Raw genomic sequence first — 22,542 nt, 5'->3', positions numbered from 1 at the left:
AAAAAACACATTGGGTTCTCTGTCTACCACTGGCACAGCTGTGGGTGTTCATGTTTTCAAGCAAGTCTCCCACAACCAGCATGGCTAAACTGTTCTGTTGCTGATGGAAACAGATTCTTTGTATAATCAGAGGCTGGCGGGAGCTGGGGCATTGAGGGGGAAAGTGTGTGGTCCTAAGATCAGCAGAGGTGCCCATGCGGCATGGGGCTTTGTCTCCACTGAGGGATCTGGCTTGGTTTATGCATGTTGTTGCCTAAACTGCCCCTAGTCAAGGCCAAGCCTGAGTCCTAACCCATGTGCCCCGCAGCCCCCTCTCTCCATCCCCCCTCCCTTCCTTCCTCTATGGGGCCCTCTGCTCCAACACTCCTGCCCCACAGGACCTCTGCCCTCAAGCTTGCCCCTCATCCCTGGCAGTCCCCACCTCCCCTCCCCCCACTGCCTGCCTGCCTGCTTGCCCACTTCCCCTTCCTCTCCCCCCTCTCCACTTACCATTCCCTCTGTCTGCTTGATTCCTTCCCCACTCCCTGCTTGCCCCACTCACTCCTCCCCCCCCACCTTCCTGTCTGCCCTACTCACTCCCCATCTGCTTGCCCCACTCATCCCTCCCCCCTGCCTGCCCCACGCCCCCTTCCCCCCCCCCCCGCTCCCTTCCCCCCCCCCCCCGCTTGCCCCACTCACCCTTCCCTCTGCCTGCCTGATTCCTCCCCCCCCCCCCCGCTTGCCCTACTCGCTCCTCCCCCCCACTTACCTGCCCTACTCTCACTACCCCTCCCCCACTGCTTGTCCCCTCCCCTCGGCCCCGCCCCCTTTTCCCAGCATGCCCGCGGTTGAAAACAAAGTCCCACGTGAGCGGCGGCGCGGCGGGCCCGTCATGGCGTCTCCCGGCGGTTGCTGGCCGCAGCCGGGCTGGCGGGGGCCCGGGGCCGGGGCGCTGGGCGAGGAGGACGCCGAGGGGCTGTACGTGGCGGTGGAGCGGTGCCCGCTGTGTAACACCACCCGCCGCCGCCTCACCTGCGCCAAGTGCGTCCGCGGCGGGGACTTCGTCTTCTTCGACGGGCGCGACTCCGAGAGGTAGCGGCGGCGCCGCGCGGCCCGGCGGGGAGATGCGGGGGCTGAGCTCCCGCCGGGGCGGGGGTCCTGAGTTCCCCCCTCCCGGCCGGGGAGATGGGGGGAACAGGGGGGGCCTGAGCTCCCCCCGGGGCGGGGGTCCTGAGTTTCCCCCCTCCCGGCCGGGGAGATGGGGGGGGTTCCTGAGTTCCCTCCCTCCCGACCGGGGAGATGGGGGCCTGAGCTCCCCCCGTGGCGGGGGTTCTGAGCTCTCCCCTTCCGACCGGGGAGATGGGGGGAACAGGGGGGGCCTGAGCTCTCCCCGGGCCGGGGGTCCTGAGTTTCCCCCGTCCCGGCCGGGGAGATAGGGAGGGGGGTCCTGAGTTCTCCCCGGAACGGAGAGATGGGAGGGGGGGGTCCTGAGCTGCCTCCTCCAGGCCGGAGAGATGGGGGGGGGGTCCTGAGCTCTCCCCAGGCCGGGGAGATGGGGGGGGGGGTCCTGAGCTGTCCTCTCCAGGCCGGGGAGATGGGGGGAGGGTCCTGAGCTCTCCCCAGGCTGGGGAGATGGGCGGGGGGGGGCGTTGAGCTGCCCCCTCCCGGCCAGGGACAATGGGGGGTGGGGGTCTGAGCTCCCCACGGGTCGGGAGATAGGGTTGGAGGACGTTGAGTTGCTCCTCCCCCAGCTGGGAAGGTTGGGGGGGGTCTGGGGGCTCTTCAGCTTCCACGCCAGCTGGGATCTTGAACTTCCTTCCCCCAGTCAGGAGATTGGGGGGGGGGGGTTAGAGAGGGAGGGATTGCAGAGAGATGGGGCTGTGTCCGGGGTCTTGCGTTCCCTCCTTCCGCCCGCTGCGGAGATTGTGAAACATTTGTCAACAAATGCATCTGATAACAAATGCCATGACATACCACTACGAAACTAAGACAAATGGAAATATATTTAAAAATATTCAGAGGTGGAAACAAAAGTATTGTAGCCTATTTGAAATGCACATATGTGTGGAGTTTCAAAATTCTACGGTAAACTGGTAAAATCAGACACCTTGTTTTGTGTGAGCCTTATATTTATCCCTTTCCATAGAAACTGTTCTTATCTTACATGTTTTAAAATTGTCCAAATATTGTACTGTTCACTTAAAAAAAAATTCAGACCCAATAGTTCCTTCCTGCAAAGAGCTGGCTGGATGGCAAGGTTATTTGAATAAGTATTAAGGCTGCAAACAATGTTCTGGTTTAACTATGCACTTCCATAATATATTTTCAACTATTGAGGCATCCTACCTGCTACAAGATGACCATCTGAGATTCCCGATAAATAGTCTGCACAGCACTGTCTGTCTGAAGAATTGTCCCAATTTTTGGCTTTTATGCACTTACCATATTTATAGTCCTTTTAGCTGAGGCTTCATTAGCAGCTGCTGTGTGTGATTTCTTGAACTGTTTTGGGAAGGTGGGGAACAGGTTTGTATGCTTGGGTCTTTACTTTTGGCTGAAGGATACCAAGTACATTTAGTGTAAGACTGGTCAAGGAAATTAGCATCTCTTCTTAGCCGACTGATCTTAAAATCACATTCATGTCACTACTTGCCACTTCACTCAGGATGTTTTACTGACTTTTTAAATGTAAAAAATTTTCTGTAGATATTGACTCACCCAGATTTGTACTAGCGCATAATCATATGCTGGACCTTTCATGTAGCTAAAAGTGACCCTTTCTCCAATATAACTTAAATGTAGAAAGTCCACTTATGACCTGGTCTGCAAACTGATCCACATAATGGAACTCGTATGCCATTTAGTCGTAATGAATTCTGTGGGGCATGGGTTACAGGGAGCCCCGTGTTAACCATCTTGAAGGACGGGGGCTTTAGTCTGATCTCTGCTCTTATTAGTGTCATAGAACTACAAACTGACTATATTTTAGCTTTCCCAAAATAGATGGAAACTAACATTTGTTTAAGGCTGTGTAGGGGTTACCCACAGCTTCTGTGATAATCTCATTTTGTGAGTCTGGAACTTAAATGGGCATTTGGGGGCTTCTATCCTTTTTCTAGCATCAAGGGTTCGACCAAGACCAGGAAATTCAGCTGCAGCCTTTACTATAGAGTGACGGCTGTCCTTCCATAATTGCGAAGGCTTCAGAGGTTTATCGGATACCAGTCTCTTTGAAAGTGGCTATGAGAAACAAAGGGGGGGGGGGGGCTTTTGGATGTTCTAGAGCCAATGCTCTGATGAAAAGCCCAGCTGTCCTTTCCATTCCCATTTGATATGATGGGTGCTGAGATTTCTGCCCTAATGCTTTCTCTGGACCTTACTTGGAAGTTCCATCTTCCTCATTCATCTTTGGCCAGACAGAGTCTTATAAATTTGAGCTATGTCCTTCCAACTGCTGGAAGTGAGAGAGAGTTTTGTCTTGTCTCCTCTCCTCTCTCACTGCCTTCTAGTTGCATCTGTGGAAAGATCTCCACTACTCTACTCTACTCCTCCGTTATACAAGGCGCTGGTGAGACCTCATTTGGAGTACTGTGTGCAGTTCTGGTCTCCTATGTTTAAAAAGGATGAACTCAAATTGGAACGGGTACAGAGAAGGGCCACTAGGATGATCCGAGGAATGGAAAACCTTTCCTATGAAAGGAGACTCGAGGAGCTCGGTTTGTTTAGCCTAACCAAAAGAAGGCTGAGGGGGGATATGATTGCTCTCTTTAAATATATCAAAGGGATTAATACCAAGGAGGGAGAGGAATTATTTCAGCTCAGTAGTAATGTGGACACGAGAACGAATGGATATAAACTGGCCGTGGGGAAGTTTAGGCTTGAAATTAGAAGAAGGTTTCTAACCGTCAGAGGGGTGAAATTTTGGAACAGCCTTCCGAGGGAAACGGTGGGGGCGAAAGACCTTTCTGGCTTCAAGATTAGGCTTGATAAGTTTATGGAGGGAATGGTTTGAAGGGATAACGTGATTTTAGTCAATTAGGCATTAACGTGCCATCGCGGGTAAAATGAGGGTCCGGCTGTAGAATCTTGCCTGTATGCTCGGGGTTCTGCTGATCGCCATATTTGGGGTCGGGAAGGAATTTTCCTCCAGGGTAGACTGGCAGAGGCCCTGGAGGTTTTTCGCCTTCCTCCGCAGCATAGGGCAGGGGTCGCAGGCTGGAAGATTCTGTTGTGGGTGGGTCAGCTTTTGTGGCCTGCATCATGCGGGAGGTCAGACTAGATGACCATATTGGTCCCTTCTGACCTTAAAGTCTATGAGTCTAGCAGCCTCCATTTTGGGGGCCGCCTTCCCTGCTGAATACCCCCAGGGTCTATGGCTGCTTGTAGCTTTACCAGGCACCAGCATGACTCTCGAGCTTCACTGCTGTGCACAAGGTTCTGAGTGGCAGCTGTCCTTTAGATAAATCCAGTCTATTTACACAAACACTGAGCTCACAATCCAGGATTTGTGTAGCCATAGGGCCACCATACAACAGCTTCTTCTTAATCCATTACATAGCATTAATGTGAATTCACCTCTGTAGCAGGAGACTGAATGGTATGAATGTAACTTAATAATTCTTGTCATTCTTTTTTATTGTAAGATTAGTGGGACACCATCAACTGCAAAAAATCACACTTTTCTGTCTGAAAATTTGTACCTACTATTGTTACAAGTAACACCTAAGGTGACTAACTGAAATATTCTAGAAAAGCAGTCTTTATTTTAGTTTCTGCAATTGAGAGCATTTTGTGGATTGTTTCTTTCATTGTTTCCTCTTTTTATTCAGTTTTTGCTGTTTGTGTGAGTCTTTCACACAGCAATGGGGTGGGATGAGAAGGATTTTAAAAAATGTGATCACATAAATTGGCAGAGATACTCCAGAGCAGTGCAGTCACTGGAAGTACTTTTAACTTTTTTTTAATTGACTAGATTTCAATTCGTGTCCCTTTTTTAGGATAACCAGATGTCCCAATTTTATCATGACAGTCCCAGTACTTGGAGCTTTTTCTTCTATAGGTGCCTGTTGCCCACCACCTCCTGTCCTGATTTTTCACACTTGCTATCTGGTCACCGTAGCCTTTATTATTATTAATTATTAATTTATCATCTATATTGAAGTAGTGCCTAGATTAGTGTAGCGCCAGCAATTTGTTCAGTGCCATACAAGACACCCAGATGGCCCTTGCCTTGATCCTATCAGTCCTATGCATGACCTGGGTAATTCAACTTCAGGATTACCCAGGTAATGAAAGAGAGAGGAGAAGTGTACCTCATACAAGCTCCAGACCTGCTTTACATGAAGTTGGTGACACTTTTCCTATTCTTTTCAACTGGAGTAGGATTGGGCCCACTGTTCGTATTGATTAAACACATTAGTAGGGATTTTTTGGGGGCGGGAAGGGCTGGAGGGGTAGAATTTAAAAATAAATGTATCGCTATTCATTCCAGACTGTGGAATTTTTATTATTAGTTTTCCTATATTCTAGAGTATTTAGCATTATGAGCTATTAGTCACTTTTCATATTCCAGCACTGAGCTTCATATCATTTTAGACTGCTTTGTGCTGGAGAATATTATACACTAATTATTAAACTATAATAAGATTGAAGTTGCTCATATGTCTGGCAAAAATTACATATAATGGTAGCTCACACTGGAAGATAATGCTCATCCTTGATGGGAACTGTCATACCTAATTTTGAGTGTGAGACTGAAACTCTATTTAGGTTAATTACTAAAGTGCAATCATAATTAAGACTGATGTGTCCGGAAGTCCTCCAGTAATATAAACACCAACATCCTCCTTTCCATTATTCACATAGGGCATCTTGGCATGTTTGAAATCCATGCCAACACCTTTACATTTGAGCATGCTTGATTAATTTTTCTGGGAGTTAACCAGACCTGTCAATCAGATAGCTTTGCAATGCTGTTTACAGATGACAAATGCCAAAGCCAAGAATTAACTTGGGTGTCTTAAGCAAGTACACTTTCTGTAAGTCATGGTTTATGGTTAAGGCCACATTTTAGTCATGGGTATTTTTAGTAAAAGACATGGACAGGTCACAGGCAGTAAACAAAAATTCACGGCCTCTGACCTGTCCATGACTTATACTATATACAAGTACTCCTGCGGTGCACGGAGCTAGGAGCTGAGAGGGAGGGACATGTCACTGCTTCCGGGGAGCCTCCCAAGATAAGCGCCGCCCAAAGCCCTCACTCCCTCCCAAGCCCCTTGCCCTGAGCCCCCTCCCACACGTACCCAAACTCCTGCTGTTGTTTGGGTGGGGACGGTGGCCCGAGACTGCCCCAGCAGTGGCCGGTGAGGCTGGCCCAGGAACTGCCCAAGCTCCTCAGGCAGCCCCTGGATCAGTCACACCAGCCGCTGCAGAAGTCACAGAGGTCCTGGAAAGTCTCAGAATCCGTGACAAACTCGCAGCCTTATTTATGGTCAGATACAGTGCATGTTTGGAAGTAATGTGTTCCATGGTTAGAAGGAGGAAACTCAAGTAGATGGGCCATTCTTCCATTCTGATCTGGCAGTCAATATTTATACTGTACTTGTATTCAAAATACAGTTCCTTTAATAAGTAGACAGGTCAACCAACTGACTGTTGTTTTGGAAACTAAATGATCATTGCTTTCTGGCAAAAGAGACCTTTTATCCTTTTACACCATCTATTTGGCAGCCTAGAATGCTTGTTTGCCAGCTTGTCAAATAATTTATCATTACCTGACTTGGAAACAATAAGGGCAATGTATGTTTATTTGTTTTAAAAAAACATTCTCTTATGACAGTAATTCTGCAGGTATTCATTTGCTATTTACTGGAAACTTACAGGCTCTGGTCGAAAATACAAAAACTGAAACGTAATGAAAATTTGCATTACATTTTTTGACTGGGACAAAAAAGCTTTTTCCTCTTCTCACATTAAATATGGACTTGGTAGGTAGGTATAGTCTTCTTCCAGGATGCATGCAACAAGAGGAGAGTACATTTCCCAGTAGTTGAAGTAGAAGTAAAGAATTACATTTTGTCCACATCAGAAGTTAGTGGTATAATTAAGGAATTTAGTCATTATTAAGTAAAAAGAGTCTATTAATTATTTATTTAATACTTAGAGCCCCAATCCTGTAAACCTGCACATGCTTAACTTTGCATATTTCAGTGGGACTACTTGTGCACACAAAGTTAAGCATATATGTGTGTGCATACAGGATCAGGGCCTGTAATATCTGTGGGTGCCAATCCGGGTCAGAGTTCTATTGTGCTAGGCGCCATAAAATACATACAAAAATATCTTCTTTGCCCTGAAGAAAAGTGACATACGAAGAGGGATACAATCAAATGTACACACTAATTATAAAATGTGTCGGTTTTTATTATAACAAATGGATACAGTGACAGCTATCCCTATCAATTCCCACTTTTGTCATCGCTGTTGAGCACTTACCAATTAATAAGTGCTCTTTTCCAGTTGTTTCTTTCTAATGATTGCTGACACTAGAGAAATAATTCAGAGGATCGTATACTTAGAGAGACCTGTCTGTTGGTACTTGAAGCTAGAAAAACCTTCCTTTGCTTACAGATTTAATGTACAACTTTAGATATTCTACATCTTCTCAGTTACATGTAATAGGAATATCTATAACTGTTCATTCAAAGTTACACTTGTTTCCTTCTAAACTAAAATGTTGTGTGTGTGTGTGTATATAACTGATTTTCTTTATATACATTAAAATTAGGAGCATATTAAAGGGATGGCACTTTGTGTTTTGAAGAAACCTGCTAAATAAATCTGTGTGAGCTCCTTGACATTACTGATGGAGTGGGTGTGGTAGTCTACGATTTTTGCTGCCTTACATTTTCTTCATTCCCCTCCTATTGTTAGTTCCCCTCTGAAGTTGGTTCCAAATACATAACAATTTGTCTTCATTTTCCCTAAAGTGAAATACATGATTAGGGCAATTAGTTTTGTCAGATTTCCAGCACTCTTTTCCTTTTTCCATCACCTGTTAATCTAGTTATAAAAATACAGAATTGCCATAAGCCCTCTATGCATGATTGCTGGGCAGCATGTCCTTGGGCAAGTTACATTTGGTTATAGCCAAAAGTCAGAGTTACAGTAGGCCTGTATATTTCTCCAGGGTAAAAATAAATCTAGTCCAATGCACCTTGTGTAATTTTTTATGATCTCTAGTAGATTGGGAATGTTCAGAAAGGATGAATGTGCTGAGTTGTGCAGGTTGAATGCCAGTAATACCACATTCCTCAAACTCATGATCTGCCTAGCTTCCGTAGCACCTCCCGTATTTTTCTTAGAGAATAACACATATTTGTTTGACTAAAAATATTTCTGCTGCCATTTTACTGTGTGAGTCAGTAGGAATGCTGAATAAACTCTATCTAAACCCACAGTTACACTATATCTGTGAGCTCTCAACCCTCAGCATTTTAAAGCAAGCCTTACACGGTTCCTTTGTCTCAAATCAAATCCACGTAGTCAGGCAAAGAAACACCCCAACTTTCTAACCTGTCAAGGATTAACTTGCCCTTGGTCCTTGATCCTTTGAGTGCTTAGCCTACGTTTAGACCAGGGCAGCTTTGTGAAGTGTAGGTGAGGTCTGGCACTAGCTTGGAAACCTGATTACAATGTTGGAAACAGTAACCATAATTTTTTTTAAAAAAGCGACAAAGTGTCCTGTGGCACCTTATAAACTAACAGAAGTTTTGGAGCACAAGCTTTCATGGGTGAATTTCACCCACGAAAGATTATGCTCCGATACTTCTGTTAGTCTATAAGGTGCCACAGGACACTTTGTCGCTTTTTACAGATCCAGACTAACACGGCTACCCCTCTGATACATAATTTTTTCCCCTCTCAAACTAGTAAAAAGTTGCTTTTCTACTATAAATCCATGGCTCCCAAACTGTGGTCTGTGGGCCATAGAAAGCTGGCTGGATGCATGGTGCTGGCTCCTCCCTTTATTCCAAGAAGCCTCTGCAGGTGTCCAGATTCTTCAGTGTAAAGGCGAGGAAGAAGGCCTCTCGAGCCAGCTGGCTGTGAGAGGGTGGCATCTAAGTCTTCTGATTGGGGATAGGGCTGTGGAGGAGCAGGAGAGGAAATAGGAACGGAAACAGGAACCTCCCTCAGATCTGGACACATCAGTAAGAATGAAGGTGCCAACCACCAGCAGGAGAAGAATATTTAAGGTAGAATGGAATGAGGCAATCAGGTAGTATAGCAGGAGGAGGCTGGATACGGTGTTCAGAGGAGAAAGGACGGGGTGAGAGAAGGAGAAGAGGCCTAAGTAAGCGATAAGCTTGCTTTAAAGACAGCTAATCTACACCAAGAGCTTAGTAATATTACTTTTCCATGTATGTGTTTGCTGAAGCTGCCAGAGGAATGTAATACCATCACAAGTGGGAGGAGAGGTGGCCCAGGCCACATAGAAAACTTCTGATCCTCTATGGAATTATCTTCAGATTGGAATGCTAGCGTATGGTGCCCAGTGGAGGTGTTGGGCAGGATGGGTACAATGCCAAATCAGATACCTGGGAATAAGTCCAGTATCTGCACACGAACAGAAAACTAGAGATTAACCCCCCCCCCTTTTTTTTTTTTTTAGTAACTCCCCTAGTTATTGCTCTTGCTACTCCCCTATTAACTCTCGGTTCTGTGTCTTCATGGTTGTAGGCATAAGGTATGAAAATTTGCTTTTCATATATAGCCTTTTAATATCAGAATAGACTTGCTTAACTAATTCAGTCAAGGCCTATGAAACGGTGTTCTTTTTAAGTTCAAAATTTCAGAAAGACTTTTTGAGTTCCATTTATATCCTAAATGACTGGAGAGTTTTTGAAATTTCTATGAGGTGTTTTTTTTTTTTTTTTTTTAAACAAAACTTATTGCTGAGTAATAAACCTTTGAGAATAGTTGTCATTAAGGATAATGCTGACAGGGCTTGATGGCAAACTAGCAGATGTTTCTGCAGTGTATGGGTTCTGTTCCTATTACAGTGTCCTAGGATATGTCTACACTGCAATCACTGGGTGTGTTGACCTACCCAAGCTCGCTTTAACCTAGCTAGCTGGCATACTGAAGCAGTGAAGCGACAGCAGCACATGCTTCAGAGCGGGTTGTAAGAGCCTGCCCGGAAACCTGGGTAATAATGTGGGCTCTAGCCCTGCGAGTAATTACCTAGAGTTCCAGGCGAGCTAGTACAACCCATGCTGAAGCACATGCTGCTGCAGCTTCACAGCTGCAGTACCCCGGCTAGCTAGATTAAAGCTAGCTCAGGTATGTCTGCATGAGCTGCGGTTGCACCTCATGGTTGCAGAGGAGACCTACTCTTAGAATTCTGTAAGGTTTCATATGAATTTAGCCATAACTTCCTGAGATTAAGACAAACAATTGGGATTTAGGTGCTCTTAAACTTCAGGACTCTTATTAATGTTTCAGATACCTTGCATTATCTCATTGTATAAAATACTTTGTTCATAACATCAGTAAACAAATTAATCTATTCTCTTACAGGTTTTTAGACAAGAAAGAGAGGTTAAAGCATCTTAAAAACAAACAGAGTGAATTCCAAAACCAGTAAGTTATAGTTTAGTTTTTGGTAGTGTTGTCATTGGTTGATTACAACAATTTTAGATAAAACATTCTCTCCAACCTCTTGTATTTGCCACATGTAATCATGATTGTCAGCTAATCTTCAATTATGATCTTTTTCCCATAGTGTTTTAAAGGCTATGGAAGGGAAAAGGATAACTGATCAGCTGGTGAGTTATTTGAAGTCTACAGTAGTTTTCTAACTCTTTGTATTCCTAGATCTTTCAGATTATTGTTTCATTTTAACTTGGAGATGGTGTTGTACTGCCTGCCTAAAAAGCGTGATCCTAACAAAACTGAAATTGATTTTGGACGCACAGAATTTTCAAACCTACCAGTATTCATCATTTCTGGTTATGTATTTAGTCAGTAACCGTTTGATTTTGCCTGACTTTACTGTAGGAAGGTTCTGTTTGCTTACGGCATTCTTCTGTACAGAGATGAGACTATTTGAAATTCTTGGGATCTGACTTTGTTAAAAATATCCCAGTACTTCTGAGTTATAGCTGTTGGTGTTGTTAATATCAAGGTGATGGATTCAATTTAGTTTTTGTCATGCAATCACTACATGTTCTTTTTCAGAGATGGAAAATAATGTCTTGCAAGATGAGGATTGAGCAGCTGAAACAAACCATTTGCAAAGAGAATGATGAAATGACAAGAAGTAAGTAGTGTCTGTGTATCTGCCAATTGTAATACCTGTATTGTTTTGAAGAGAGAACATCAACCAATGTAATATTGAGTTTTAGCTTAAAAGAAAAAAGTGACTTGCCAAACCCTCCCCTCTTAAACCTGATCTGTGATCTTATTTGGGAGATCAATACAGGAAGGTCTATTGGAAGTGGGGTGATCTTTGTTAATCACTTTTATGTTTGGGTTTTAATTAAAGTAGATATGTATTATGCAACTAGGTGGATGTTAAAATCCTTCTGGGACAGCTTGAATGGAGTAAATGTTTAGCAACCTATTCCATCTTTCAGCTGTATTTCCAAGAATGGCTGCTTCCCGAGCTTGGTACTCCTGACCATTGCCACTATGATAAAGAGTATCAAACAGCTCGTGAGCTGCTCTAAATTTCGTGTAGTTATCAGTGAACATTAGCCCACATCAGGTGCCTGATTTGTAGCCAAATCCTGTAGTCCTTACTTGGGTGGTACACCTCTCACTGGAGTCAAAGGGGATTTTGCCAGAGTAAAAGCTGCACTTTAGCCTTCTGTATCTTTCATTTTAATGATTTGATGCAGATGGGAGATTTGCAGTGTGTCAGGTTTCAGGAGACCGCGTGAAACACTGTTTACATTTATGAATGCTCAGTCAGTTTTAGTCTGCTCCTGGCTTCTCTAAATGTCTAGCTCACAGATCGTGCTCAGATTTAAAAAAATGTATTAGCATAGTCACTGCTGTACTAACATAACCTCATTTGCATAGTCACCCCTAAATTAGTAACTTGACACCTATTCTTGCAAGCAGATCCCAGAGGATCTCATTCAGAGGGCTATTAATGAAATCTATGCCCATCTTGAAATCCCTCCCAGATGGAAGAGAGTCCTCACGGCCTCTTACGGAATTTGAAGTACTTTTGACCTTGGAACATGAAATTCTTCAAGTTTTCAGAAATGAACATTAATTTTCAGAGATGCTGAGCATCTGTCTCTCCCGTTGACTGTGATAGACTGGGGTGATCAGCCCCTCCGAAAATCAGGCCCTAAGCTTTTAAAATATCTGCGGGGACCATCTGCCCATGAGGGGAGGTCAGGATGGCAAGTGTCATAGGAGGCTCAAATACCTGACACACATTCTATGGGACAGTTACTAGTGTGGCTGTGTTTACATTGGACAAGCAGTGCAAACATGGGACGTCATGCTTGTCTGACATAATTTGGGGGACACTTTTTAATGTTTGTATAAACCTGGCTCGGGAGGTGACAGACAGACTCATAGACTTTAAGGCCAGAAGGGACAGTCGGGATCATCTAGCCTGACCTGCACATCGCAGAGCACACAACCTAACCTACTCACTCCTGGAATAGGCCCATAACCTCTGGCTGAGTTACTGTACTCCTCAGATCTTGATTTAAAGTCTTCAAGTTACATAGAATTCATCATTTATCAAAGCAGCAAGTGACCCAGGCCCCAAGCTGCAGAGGAAGGCGATCCCCCCTCCCTGGGTCTCTGCCAATCTGACCAGGGGGAAAATTCCTTCCTGACTCCAAATATGGCAATCAGTTAGACCCTGAGCATGTGGATGAAACCCACCAGTCAGACATATGGGAAAGAATTCTCTGTAATAACTCAGAGCCCTCCCCATCTAGTGTCCCATCTTTGGCCATATTTGCTAATAGCAGTTGTGGCTAGGCCATGTGCCATTGTGGGCAATCTCATCACACCATCTTCTCCATAAACTTATCAAGCTCAGTCAGATACTCCCCTTAAGTCATTATAGCTGGTCATTTTAACAACTTTTGAACGTTTATATTTTTTCAATGTTGGAATAGCTAAAAAAACATTGGTACATCCCCCTCCTTCTCTCTTTCACGTCTTACTGTTGACTCTAATGCAAGACAAAGGCTGAATTTGTAACAAGAAAGTAGCTCTCAAAATGCAGTGCACATATGTAAACGTGGAATTTTTTCTCAATCTGTTTTTATTATTATTTAAAAGGTGTGTTTGAGAGATCTGATCTAAATTGTTATTAGAGGTTGTGTTGATGGCATGAGAATGTTTGAAGGAAACTGTCTAATTGGTGGTGAATAAAGATTTTCTGCACTGGTGGAGCAAAAAGTCAGTTTTCCCACAATTCAGTCAAAAGTCCATTTTTCACCATTTTGTAAAGCTGAAAGCACTCTAGACTGGATGGCCAAGTGAAGATTAATTCCATAGTTTCCAAGGATTGGACTCATTGCTTGTTTTGTGCTCTAATTTTTCTATAGGTCAGCAGTTTGAATGGTCTGTTCAGATATTTTTGTGATGATCTTTCTAACACACAGAGTTTTTTAAATAATACAAGGCAGCTAATTTTAGTAATAAACACCATAGGGAATCTGTTCTTCTTCCCACGGTATTATCACTCCAGAATCTTCTGTGCTTCACAAGCAACATAAATTATAATAAAATGATGTCAGGACTCAGTCCTGACCAAATAACTATCCTGCGCCAGGATAGCATTCCCCAAGAAACTAAGAAATGTCTCCAAAATTATTTAAATTACTAAAAATTGAATACTATGCTTCAGTATAAAGAAAACCTGGCTGATGTTATTGCTAATGAGACCATAGACAGTGAAATTCATTGTCATTTAAGTCTATTGTTTTAAATATTAAAGGCTTTTCCTTTAGTAAGCTAATTTAAACATGTCTGAGAAGCCTTTTCTTTAAAGGTTTCAGAGTAGCAGCCGTGTTAGTCTGTATCTGCAAAAAGAACAGGAGTACTTGTGGCACCTTAGAGACTAACAAATTTATTAGAGCATAAGCCCACGAAAGCTTATGCTCTAATAAATTTGTTAGTCTTTAAGGTGCCACAAGTACTCCTGTTCTCTTCTTTAAAGATTGTGATAATCATCACTAAGTCGCCATCACCATATGTTTGTGAAAGCTCTTTTCTGCAGTGAATGATTTTGTTAACAGGCGTTCATGAAGTCAAGTTTCTGAGGCGTGGTGTGTCTGATTCACACGCTGAATACAGGCAGCTATAGTAATTGAGGATGCTAGCATGTTCTAGTTTGACAGTATACGGTGGTGTTCAGTGCTATCCTTTGCAGTAATAAAAGGCTTGTTGTGTTGGGATCCACATATCCTGAGCGAGCATACACACTGTGACAAGCCAAAGAATAGGTACCAATGCAAAGGTGGATGGCACAAACTGTAAACAAAGATGTGATCCGCACTCATTTTGCATGCAGCAGTGTGCACCATTTTGGCCAGCGTCGTGCTAATTTCTACATTTAATCTACATAAGTAGAAATGTTTACACCAGCTCGTTAGTTAAATTGGGAGAGCGTGACATTCCTGCTCAAAGTCCAGAAAATACTTGGACAGAAGGTATAGAAGAAGCTCAGAGTCAATTTCAATCTGTTCTTTATAGACATTCGGAAAAGTTGTACCACTGATAGGTTGTACCACTTAGCAGGGGGGAACTGTTAAAGAATTTGAAAAATAAGCTGTCATATATCTGGTTTTCTATAGATATCAGGAAGGGATCCCCTTGCCCCTGTGTATTCTGGGGGGGTTTGGTCTCTGAAGCATCGGAGATAGGACACTGGATGGTGTAGACCAGTGCTCTAAGGTAACACCGAGCATTCTCTCTCTCACGTGCTTGGCGGGCTGGCTCCTGCTCACATGCCCAGCGTCTAACTGATCATCATATATGGGCCCAGGAAGGAATTTTCCCCCCAGCTGAGATTGCCAGTGACTTTAGGAATTTTTCTCCTTCCTCTGCAGCATGGAGCATGGGACACTTGCTGGGATTATCTGGGTGTATCTCACTTAATCAATTCCTGGCCTCAGGCATTGGTGCACCTCCTATTCTCTGCCTGTGACAAATAATAGTTCAGTCTCCTGTGGGCGATAATATTTTGGTGTAATTTCGGTTGTTGGGTTAGTGTACTGGTGCTGGGTGGTGTTGGTGGCCTGTGATATACAGGAGATCAGACAAGATAATTGGATGGTCCCTTCTGGCCTTAAACTCTATGACTCACCTTCCATATGAGCTACATTACATCATTCATTTTCCAAGGATAACGCCTGCTGTTATTCTCATAGACTCAGAGGGGCTTCTCAGGATTAAAGATGAGAACCAGAAGCTTTACCGCAGGGCTCAGAGGCATCAGGAGAAGAAAGAGAAGATCCAGAGACATAACCGCAAGCTCGGAGACCTGGTGGAGAAAAAAAATTACGATTTGAGAAGCCAACATGAACACTTGGCAAATCTTCGACGGTCACACATACTGGAGCTAACGTCTGTCATTTTTCCCATTGAGGAAGTGAAGACTGGCATGAGGTATGGAATACAGAAAAAAAAATTTAGGATAGAAAACTGAACACAAGTTGATAGATTTCCTTTCTAAGTATTGGTCTGTATCTTGTGGTCCTAATAAAACAAACTGGCATATTGGGGACTGTGACCAGGGTCCTAGTGGGGAGCCAGCTGTGGTCATTCAATTGGGGTGAACTGCAAAGAACGGGGCAGACAGTCCCCATAAAGCTGGTGGATATTCCAATATTCACCAAACCAGCACAAAACAACTTCTTTATTACCTTTCTTAGTCCAAACAACACAGTTCCCTTAAAGTGATCCAGCCTCAGGCCCCCATCCACGTACCCACTTCAAATATGATGAAAAATTCTGTAAATTTTATTTCATCATATAAAAGAAAAGGTTCTACCAATCCCAAAGGATCCAGACACATTACCTCCCAGGTTATTGAATATTCCACATCTTACCCAAATACACGCTTACAGTCAATTCTTATTAACTAAACTAAAATTTATTAAAAAACGAGAGAGAGAGTGAGTATGGCTAAAAGATCAATATACCTACAGACATGAGTTCAATCCATTGGGGGTGCAGATTCATAGCAGAGATGGTGAGCTTTGTAGTTGCAAAGAGTTCTTTCAGAAACAGGGCAGGCTCCAGGTTTTTTTGCCGCCCCAAGCAAAAAACAAAGCCAGAGTGTGGCCACAGAAACAAACAAAAAAAAGGGGGGGGGGGAGAGGGGCGGAGTGCTGCCCCTTGAAAAGTGCCGCCCCAAGCACATGCTTGGGACGCTGGTGCCTAGAGCCGGCCCTGTTCAGAAATAGTTTATAGGTTATAGTCCAATTTCCAAATCTCATATTCAGGGCGTACCAGCATAACTGGGACCTCAGTCTTGCGACTCAAACTTCCCCTGATGAAGTCTAAGCAGATCTGAGATTACAGAATCAGGACCCCAGGATCTTTTATACAATTTCATGTCTTTTGACAAGTTGGAATTCCTCAGGGAACAAAAATTAATTGACTTTGAAGGAGGTCCATCACCGGTATTTAGCTAGACGAATTAACATAAGGCCATTTGCTTATTCCTCCACCATTCACAGTACATGTCAAAGAGAGATGAATACTGAGATATCCCATGTTTACAATTCATTTACACGATAGGATGTTCTTTTGACCTCTGATTATCAGAATACAGCATAGACAGGAACTGTTGATTACATTGTCCACCCTACTCATACATATGTAAATACACAAAACCACAAACATTATCTCCCCACATGTCTTTTGAGGGTTATTTATTTTGCAGGATGTTTAACCCTTTCTAGCCATGCATCACAGGGACATAAATAGTAAGTGGATTGTACACTTAATTTTAACACTATTTTCTAACATTACATTCTAAACTTTTCTTTTTCAAAACAACGTATTGTATATTTCAATAGTTGTCCAGTTATGAACCCTTCACCCCTTAGTAGGAAGTCATCACATAGGCCCCAACTCAGCAAGGTATTTAAGCATGTGCCCAAAGGACATGAATAGTTCCATCAATGAGAGGACTCATGTAATTAGTCCGGCATGTACTTAAGTGACATGCTGAACTGGAGTCATGGGCTGGGCTGCGGAATGGCCAGTACAGCCTTTGCAAAGCTGGCCGCTACAAGTTCCCATATTCACCCAAAGAGTTTGACTGTGTTTGTTGCAGTAGATCTGTTGAACAAAATAAGGAAAGTTGAAACTGTGTAAAAGGAAACTTTATTGACCGATCAAATAAAACATACTGGAAGATTTGAATAAACAAAAAACTGGGATCTTTGATCAGAATATGCAAAGAAAAGTTATCCTGGCAGCAGAGATTTTTGCAAGTTATTGTTTCAGGAATTTTGCTGTCTTTGATATGTGGCTAAATGGCTGCCAAACCCATTGCCTGTATTAAAGGGCTCTAAAAACCCTGTGTAACAATGTGTTTTTTCAGAGACCCTGCAGATGTTTCTTCTGAGTGTGACAATGCCATGACCTCTAGCACTGTGAGCAAGCTTGCAGAAGCCAGGAGAACTACGTATCTCTCTGGGAGATGGGTGTGTGATGACCACAATGGGGACACCAGCATCAGCATTGCAGGGCCTTGGATAAGTCTTCCTAATAATGGAGACTATTCCGCTTATTACAATTGGGTGGAAGAGAAAAAAACTACACAAGGACCAGGTAAGAAGCAAAGTCTTATTGACTTTCTCAGTGATCTGGCTCAGTCTGTAGAACTTGAAGTTGTGCAGCCAGCAGAAGGCACTTCAGGACTGAGACCTCCCCAGATTGTTTTGTGCAGATTTGTAGCTGCAAATGAGCCATTTCACCTTAGTCCTAAAGAGATGAAGGATTGCTCATAAAGGGATCAAATCTTTGTAATTCTCTTCTGGTGGGGAGACACTAGTGAGATACATAATAGAAGAAAAACAATGTCAGTTGTTGTTAACGTGGTTTACATGCTGTAGAGCAATTGTAACAATTATTCCAAGAATTACTGTTTTCTACCAACTCCTGGCAGCCTTGTTGTGACCGAGAGTTGGATTCCCAAGGTTCTGAATACCCATAAATGACACTGTCTTGGGTCTGTTTCATTAACAGATCAACCTGGATATGATTAAAGCCATATTGGAATGCTTTCTTTATTTCTTTTAGATATGGAGCATAATAATCCTGCCTATACCATCAGTGCTGCATTGTGCTATGCAACTCAACTCGTTAACATTTTGTCTCATATACTTGATGTAAATCTTCCCAAGAAGTTGTGTAACAGGCAAGTAGTTCCACATTTTTAAGAAGCTGAATCCCTGACTACTTTTGACCTGACTTTAGTTCACTCTTGTTCTGTGAGTATATCCTACAGGAAACTGTTACCTGGGCTGGCTGGTTTGTAATGGCTTTACGTTTACATTTTTGTGCAACTTACTTGTCTGTGGGAGGGTAATAGGAGCTTGGAGCCCAGTTAAGGTTTTTGAGAGCCCAGAGTTTTCGGGATAGGTCGGATTTGCAGCTTTTCACTACAAGCATTCAGTGACTTCAATTTAGGAATGAAATATGACATAGGATTAATGTAGCACTTCTCATCCTAAAGGAACCCACAGAGCTTCAGTTCTATGGCCCAATTCAACAACTTAGTCATGTGACTCAGTACTAGTCATGCTGAGAAAGGGCTGCAGCATGGAGCTGGATAATACGCACTGCCCCACTACAATGCAGCCATCTCTGGGGTGGGGAGCCAAACCAATGGGAAGCACTACGCAAACTCCACATTTTTTCAAAAGTGCCATTGAGTCTTTAATGTCTGTGCAGAGCAGATGAGCTCCATATCCAGCAGACTGTATGGAGTTCAGTTTATCTACCTAGGCCGGTGGGGGCTCAGTCAACCCTGCAGAGGTCTGAACCAAAAGCTACAGAGACGTTTTCAGTATTTAAAGCTAGAGGTTTAGGCTGCTAAGAGAAATGGGCCTTTCTGTTCTCCTAACTTACCCCTATTGAAGCCAGTGGCAGTATTCACGGGAATAAGGTGGGCAGAATCTGGCCCCAAATGGGTGTTGTCTGGTAAAAAATAGTGAGCTTGCAAGGTGAGGATATGTGTTCTCACAAATGCTCTAGACACTGGTGCTATGATTGATTTAAACAAATGTTTAACGTGGGGGTGTTTATCTGTAAGCATATGGTGATAAGCCAAGGCAGAGTGCTATGAAATAAAGATCAAGTTCCTGACTCAAAACAATATGAACAGCTTTTCAGTTTGTGTGTGTGTTCTTTTTTTAACAGCGAGTTCTGTAGCGAGAACCTCAGCAGGCGGAAGTTTACTCGGGCAGTGAAGAAGCTGAATGCCAATATCCTTTATCTTTGTTTTTCTCAGGTCGGGTGAATACATATTTAGATTCTTTGAATATATTTTAAAATAACTGGAGTTATAAGGATCCTCCAGTAACTAGTTTTTTTTCCTCTCTCTCCCTTTTTCTAGCATGTAAATTTAGATTTATTGCATCCACTACATACGCTCAGGAACCTTATGTACCTGGTCAGTCCAGACACTGAAAACTTGGGCAGGTAAATAGATGGAACATTTGTGTCTTGTCTCCATAATGTAGAATTTCTTTTTAAATTCGAAAGGTTTGACTTATCATGGTTAGTATCACTAGAAGGGGCTGATCCTGCTCCTTCTCTGCAGCTGTGGAAGGTGCTGACCGAGCAAACCAGAGGGGTTCCTATGTGGCAATCAAGACGGTTCCCGTGTGGAAAGGAGGCAGGAGAGCGTTGGGGACCTGTATGTCATAAAACTCTGTCCACGTTTTTAAAAAGATGTTGTAGAATTGGAGAGAGGGCAGAAAAGAGCAAAAAAAATTATCTGAAGGCTTTAGAAAATGCCTTACAATGAGAGACATAAAGAGATGGATCTGTTTAGCTTATCAGAAAGAAGATTGAGAGGTATAACCTCGCTGATGAGCCACAAGGGAGTCAACGTGCTGCCAAACGATGATGGAATTTGTATTATTTTTTGTTTGTTTGTTTTTTAAAAAATCCAGGAAATTATGTTTAAAAGAAACTACATTAAAAGAATATTAAGGTTGCGAAGACTTGAAAATTGGGAAATTCCAGGGTTAAGGGTACCTGTGCTGTTGGATGCCCTGTGCACACCAGGCAGGAGATAGGAGTTAGAGGGCCATTCCTGGTCTTCTCAGGTCAAGACGGGGGCAGAAAATAAACCCATGCTTCTTGCGTGGCCACACGGAACAGTACAATCAGGCTGAGCAAATACATTTCTAAATACGGGCTCCTGAGTTCCACCTATGAGTTTGTCCTAGTTTTTGTACAAGGTGGAGATCTACAGTGGGTAATTTCATATTGGACACAGCCCAGTATATTTAATTTTATACTGAGCTAGCTTTAAAAATTAAAACCGGCTGTTCTGTAGCAGTCAGAGACTTCCACCATCGTGGCTGTTGGTGAATAATTACTCTGCAGGTTTTTTAATGTTTCAGAGTCCAAAGCAGAGCACTGTTATCAATTCCTCCCTCTTCATTGCTCTGTAGACCAAAACTTAAATATCATGTACCATTTCCTCAGCATACACTGTCATCACTGAGTATTTCTCTCAGCCAACTAATAAAGAGACATGGTAACCATGTAATATAGCTGATTTACACTCTTACTTGGCCGTGATCTGCTTCCCAATGTACCCAAGATGTAGTTCCGCTGCTGTTTTCCACTGTGGGGGCTGATGGGATTGTGTCGATGCATTCACAGGTCTGGGCCATTTGAAATAAGTGCTGATCTCGAAGACTCCATGGAGTTTGTGGATCCCGGTGCTGCTGGTGAAACGGATGAGAGCGGAGACGAGCACGTCAGCGATGAAGAGACCGACCTAGGGACAGACTGGGAGAACCTGCCAAGCCCTAGATTCTGCGATATCCCCTCTCAGCCGGCAGAGCTGTCACAGAGCCAGAGCACGCAGGCCTCCCAGCCGAACGCCAGCAGCAGCGCAGGCGGAATGATCTCTTCTGCTGCGGCCTCTGTGACGTCCTGGCTCAAGGCGTACACTGGACACCGCTACTGAGCGCCTAGGCGGGGTCCCAGGCCTCGCGGAAGGAATCTCCCCCAGCAATGCTGTAGTAACCCTCACACGCGGAGTTAAGTAGGGCCTGGAGCGCAAACGGTCAGACTTTAATTTTGTAAACCGGAAGAACCTTTTTATTTACCCAAGATGACGGTGATGGTGACATTTTGTAAATTAGCTGGATCTACACTTCTGACTTATTCCATAAGGGCACTTGCTTGCCTCTGAATTCTGTCTACATTGTTGAATAGTGAAGAAAAAGGACCCGATTTTTACTTCCTAAAGTAGATTTGGAATACTTGGATCAGGGGCAAGGATGGGGAGAAAGCTGCTAAAAATTCAGACGGGACAGTGGTGCAAACACACACGATTCACATTTGGTTAAACTCCCACCAGGGTTTTGTTTGTGTGTGTTTAGATCTGTGTCACATAACGCATAGAAAACCTACAGCACAACTGTACATTTCAAAATCCTTTTTTGCTCATTCAGGATATGAACATTTTTAACGTGGTTTTTCATCTTTGTTGCCATATTTTGAATAGAAAGCAGCATGGATGGTGACGTAGGAAGCTGATTGCTTTTTTTAAAATTGGGTTGTGGGTTATGCTCTTCTGGTAGAAAACTGGTTCATTTCACGCTGTTTTCATTAGCAGGTTGTCTAAAAGTTTCATGTTGTGCTGTTCAAAGCACCCAGGGTTTGTAATATTAATACCACACACACCAAAGAAACACTGGACATTCTCTTCCCTGGACCCACATTCACCAATACAGAAGGATGACATTGCTGCAATAATATCCATCAATTACAACATCGCCATGGTCTCAGTTTTCACTTCAAGCTAGTTTAATGAAGTTGTGTGTTCTCCACACTACGTGCATTTGAAAAGCTATTTTATTTTGTATTTATAGTGCGGGGTTTTCTTGCTCACTAAATACTGAGAAGTCCATTTCACTGCAGAAATGCTTATGGCGCAGTCAGCCTGCTTGTAAAACCACAGGAAGGTGTGGTACGGGCAGATGCTTTCATTAGCAAGCACCCCTCTGCAGCCTCCTGCCTTGCAGATACGTATTACGTTGCTTACAAATGTTTTTTCTCAGCGAGGCTTCAGAAACACATGGTTTACATTTTATCCAGCTGAGATGATTTTACTTCATCATGGGGTAAATGGCATAAACACATGTCCCCCTCCCGCTTCCCTCAAATGGAAGATCTCAGCCATTCTACCTTCTTGTTCTCTTATGGTGACACTTCTGTTCCTGTACAAACAGGTGGTGTTAGATTGCGATGAGCTAATGTTTGTGTGGGATTACTTTGTCATCGCTGTGCGTGTGCACTTGTCAGATGTTG

The 22,542-nt window shown here is 43.5% G+C and overlaps 1 protein-coding gene across 1 annotated transcript; it reads left to right on the top strand.

Annotated features, from left to right (window-relative positions):
* Positions 1-871: 871 nt before the first annotated feature.
* Positions 872-21,548, top strand: ATG14 (autophagy related 14). Its single transcript, XM_065404072.1, has 10 exons — positions 872-1,071; positions 10,561-10,623; positions 10,766-10,808; positions 11,221-11,302; positions 15,396-15,633; positions 17,582-17,811; positions 18,283-18,400; positions 19,405-19,495; positions 19,601-19,686; positions 20,884-21,548. Exons 1-10 carry the CDS (start codon positions 872-874, stop codon positions 21,191-21,193), a joined length of 1,461 nt encoding a protein of 486 aa, XP_065260144.1. The 3' UTR covers positions 21,194-21,548.
* The last annotated feature ends 994 nt before the right edge of the window (positions 21,549-22,542 follow it).

Source organism: Emys orbicularis, chromosome 4, assembly GCF_028017835.1.
Source record: "Emys orbicularis isolate rEmyOrb1 chromosome 4, rEmyOrb1.hap1, whole genome shotgun sequence".
Lineage (NCBI taxonomy): Eukaryota > Metazoa > Chordata > Testudines > Emydidae > Emys > Emys orbicularis.
The sequence above is the reverse complement of the archived record's forward strand: the minus strand, read 5'-3'. Positions and strand labels throughout refer to the sequence as shown.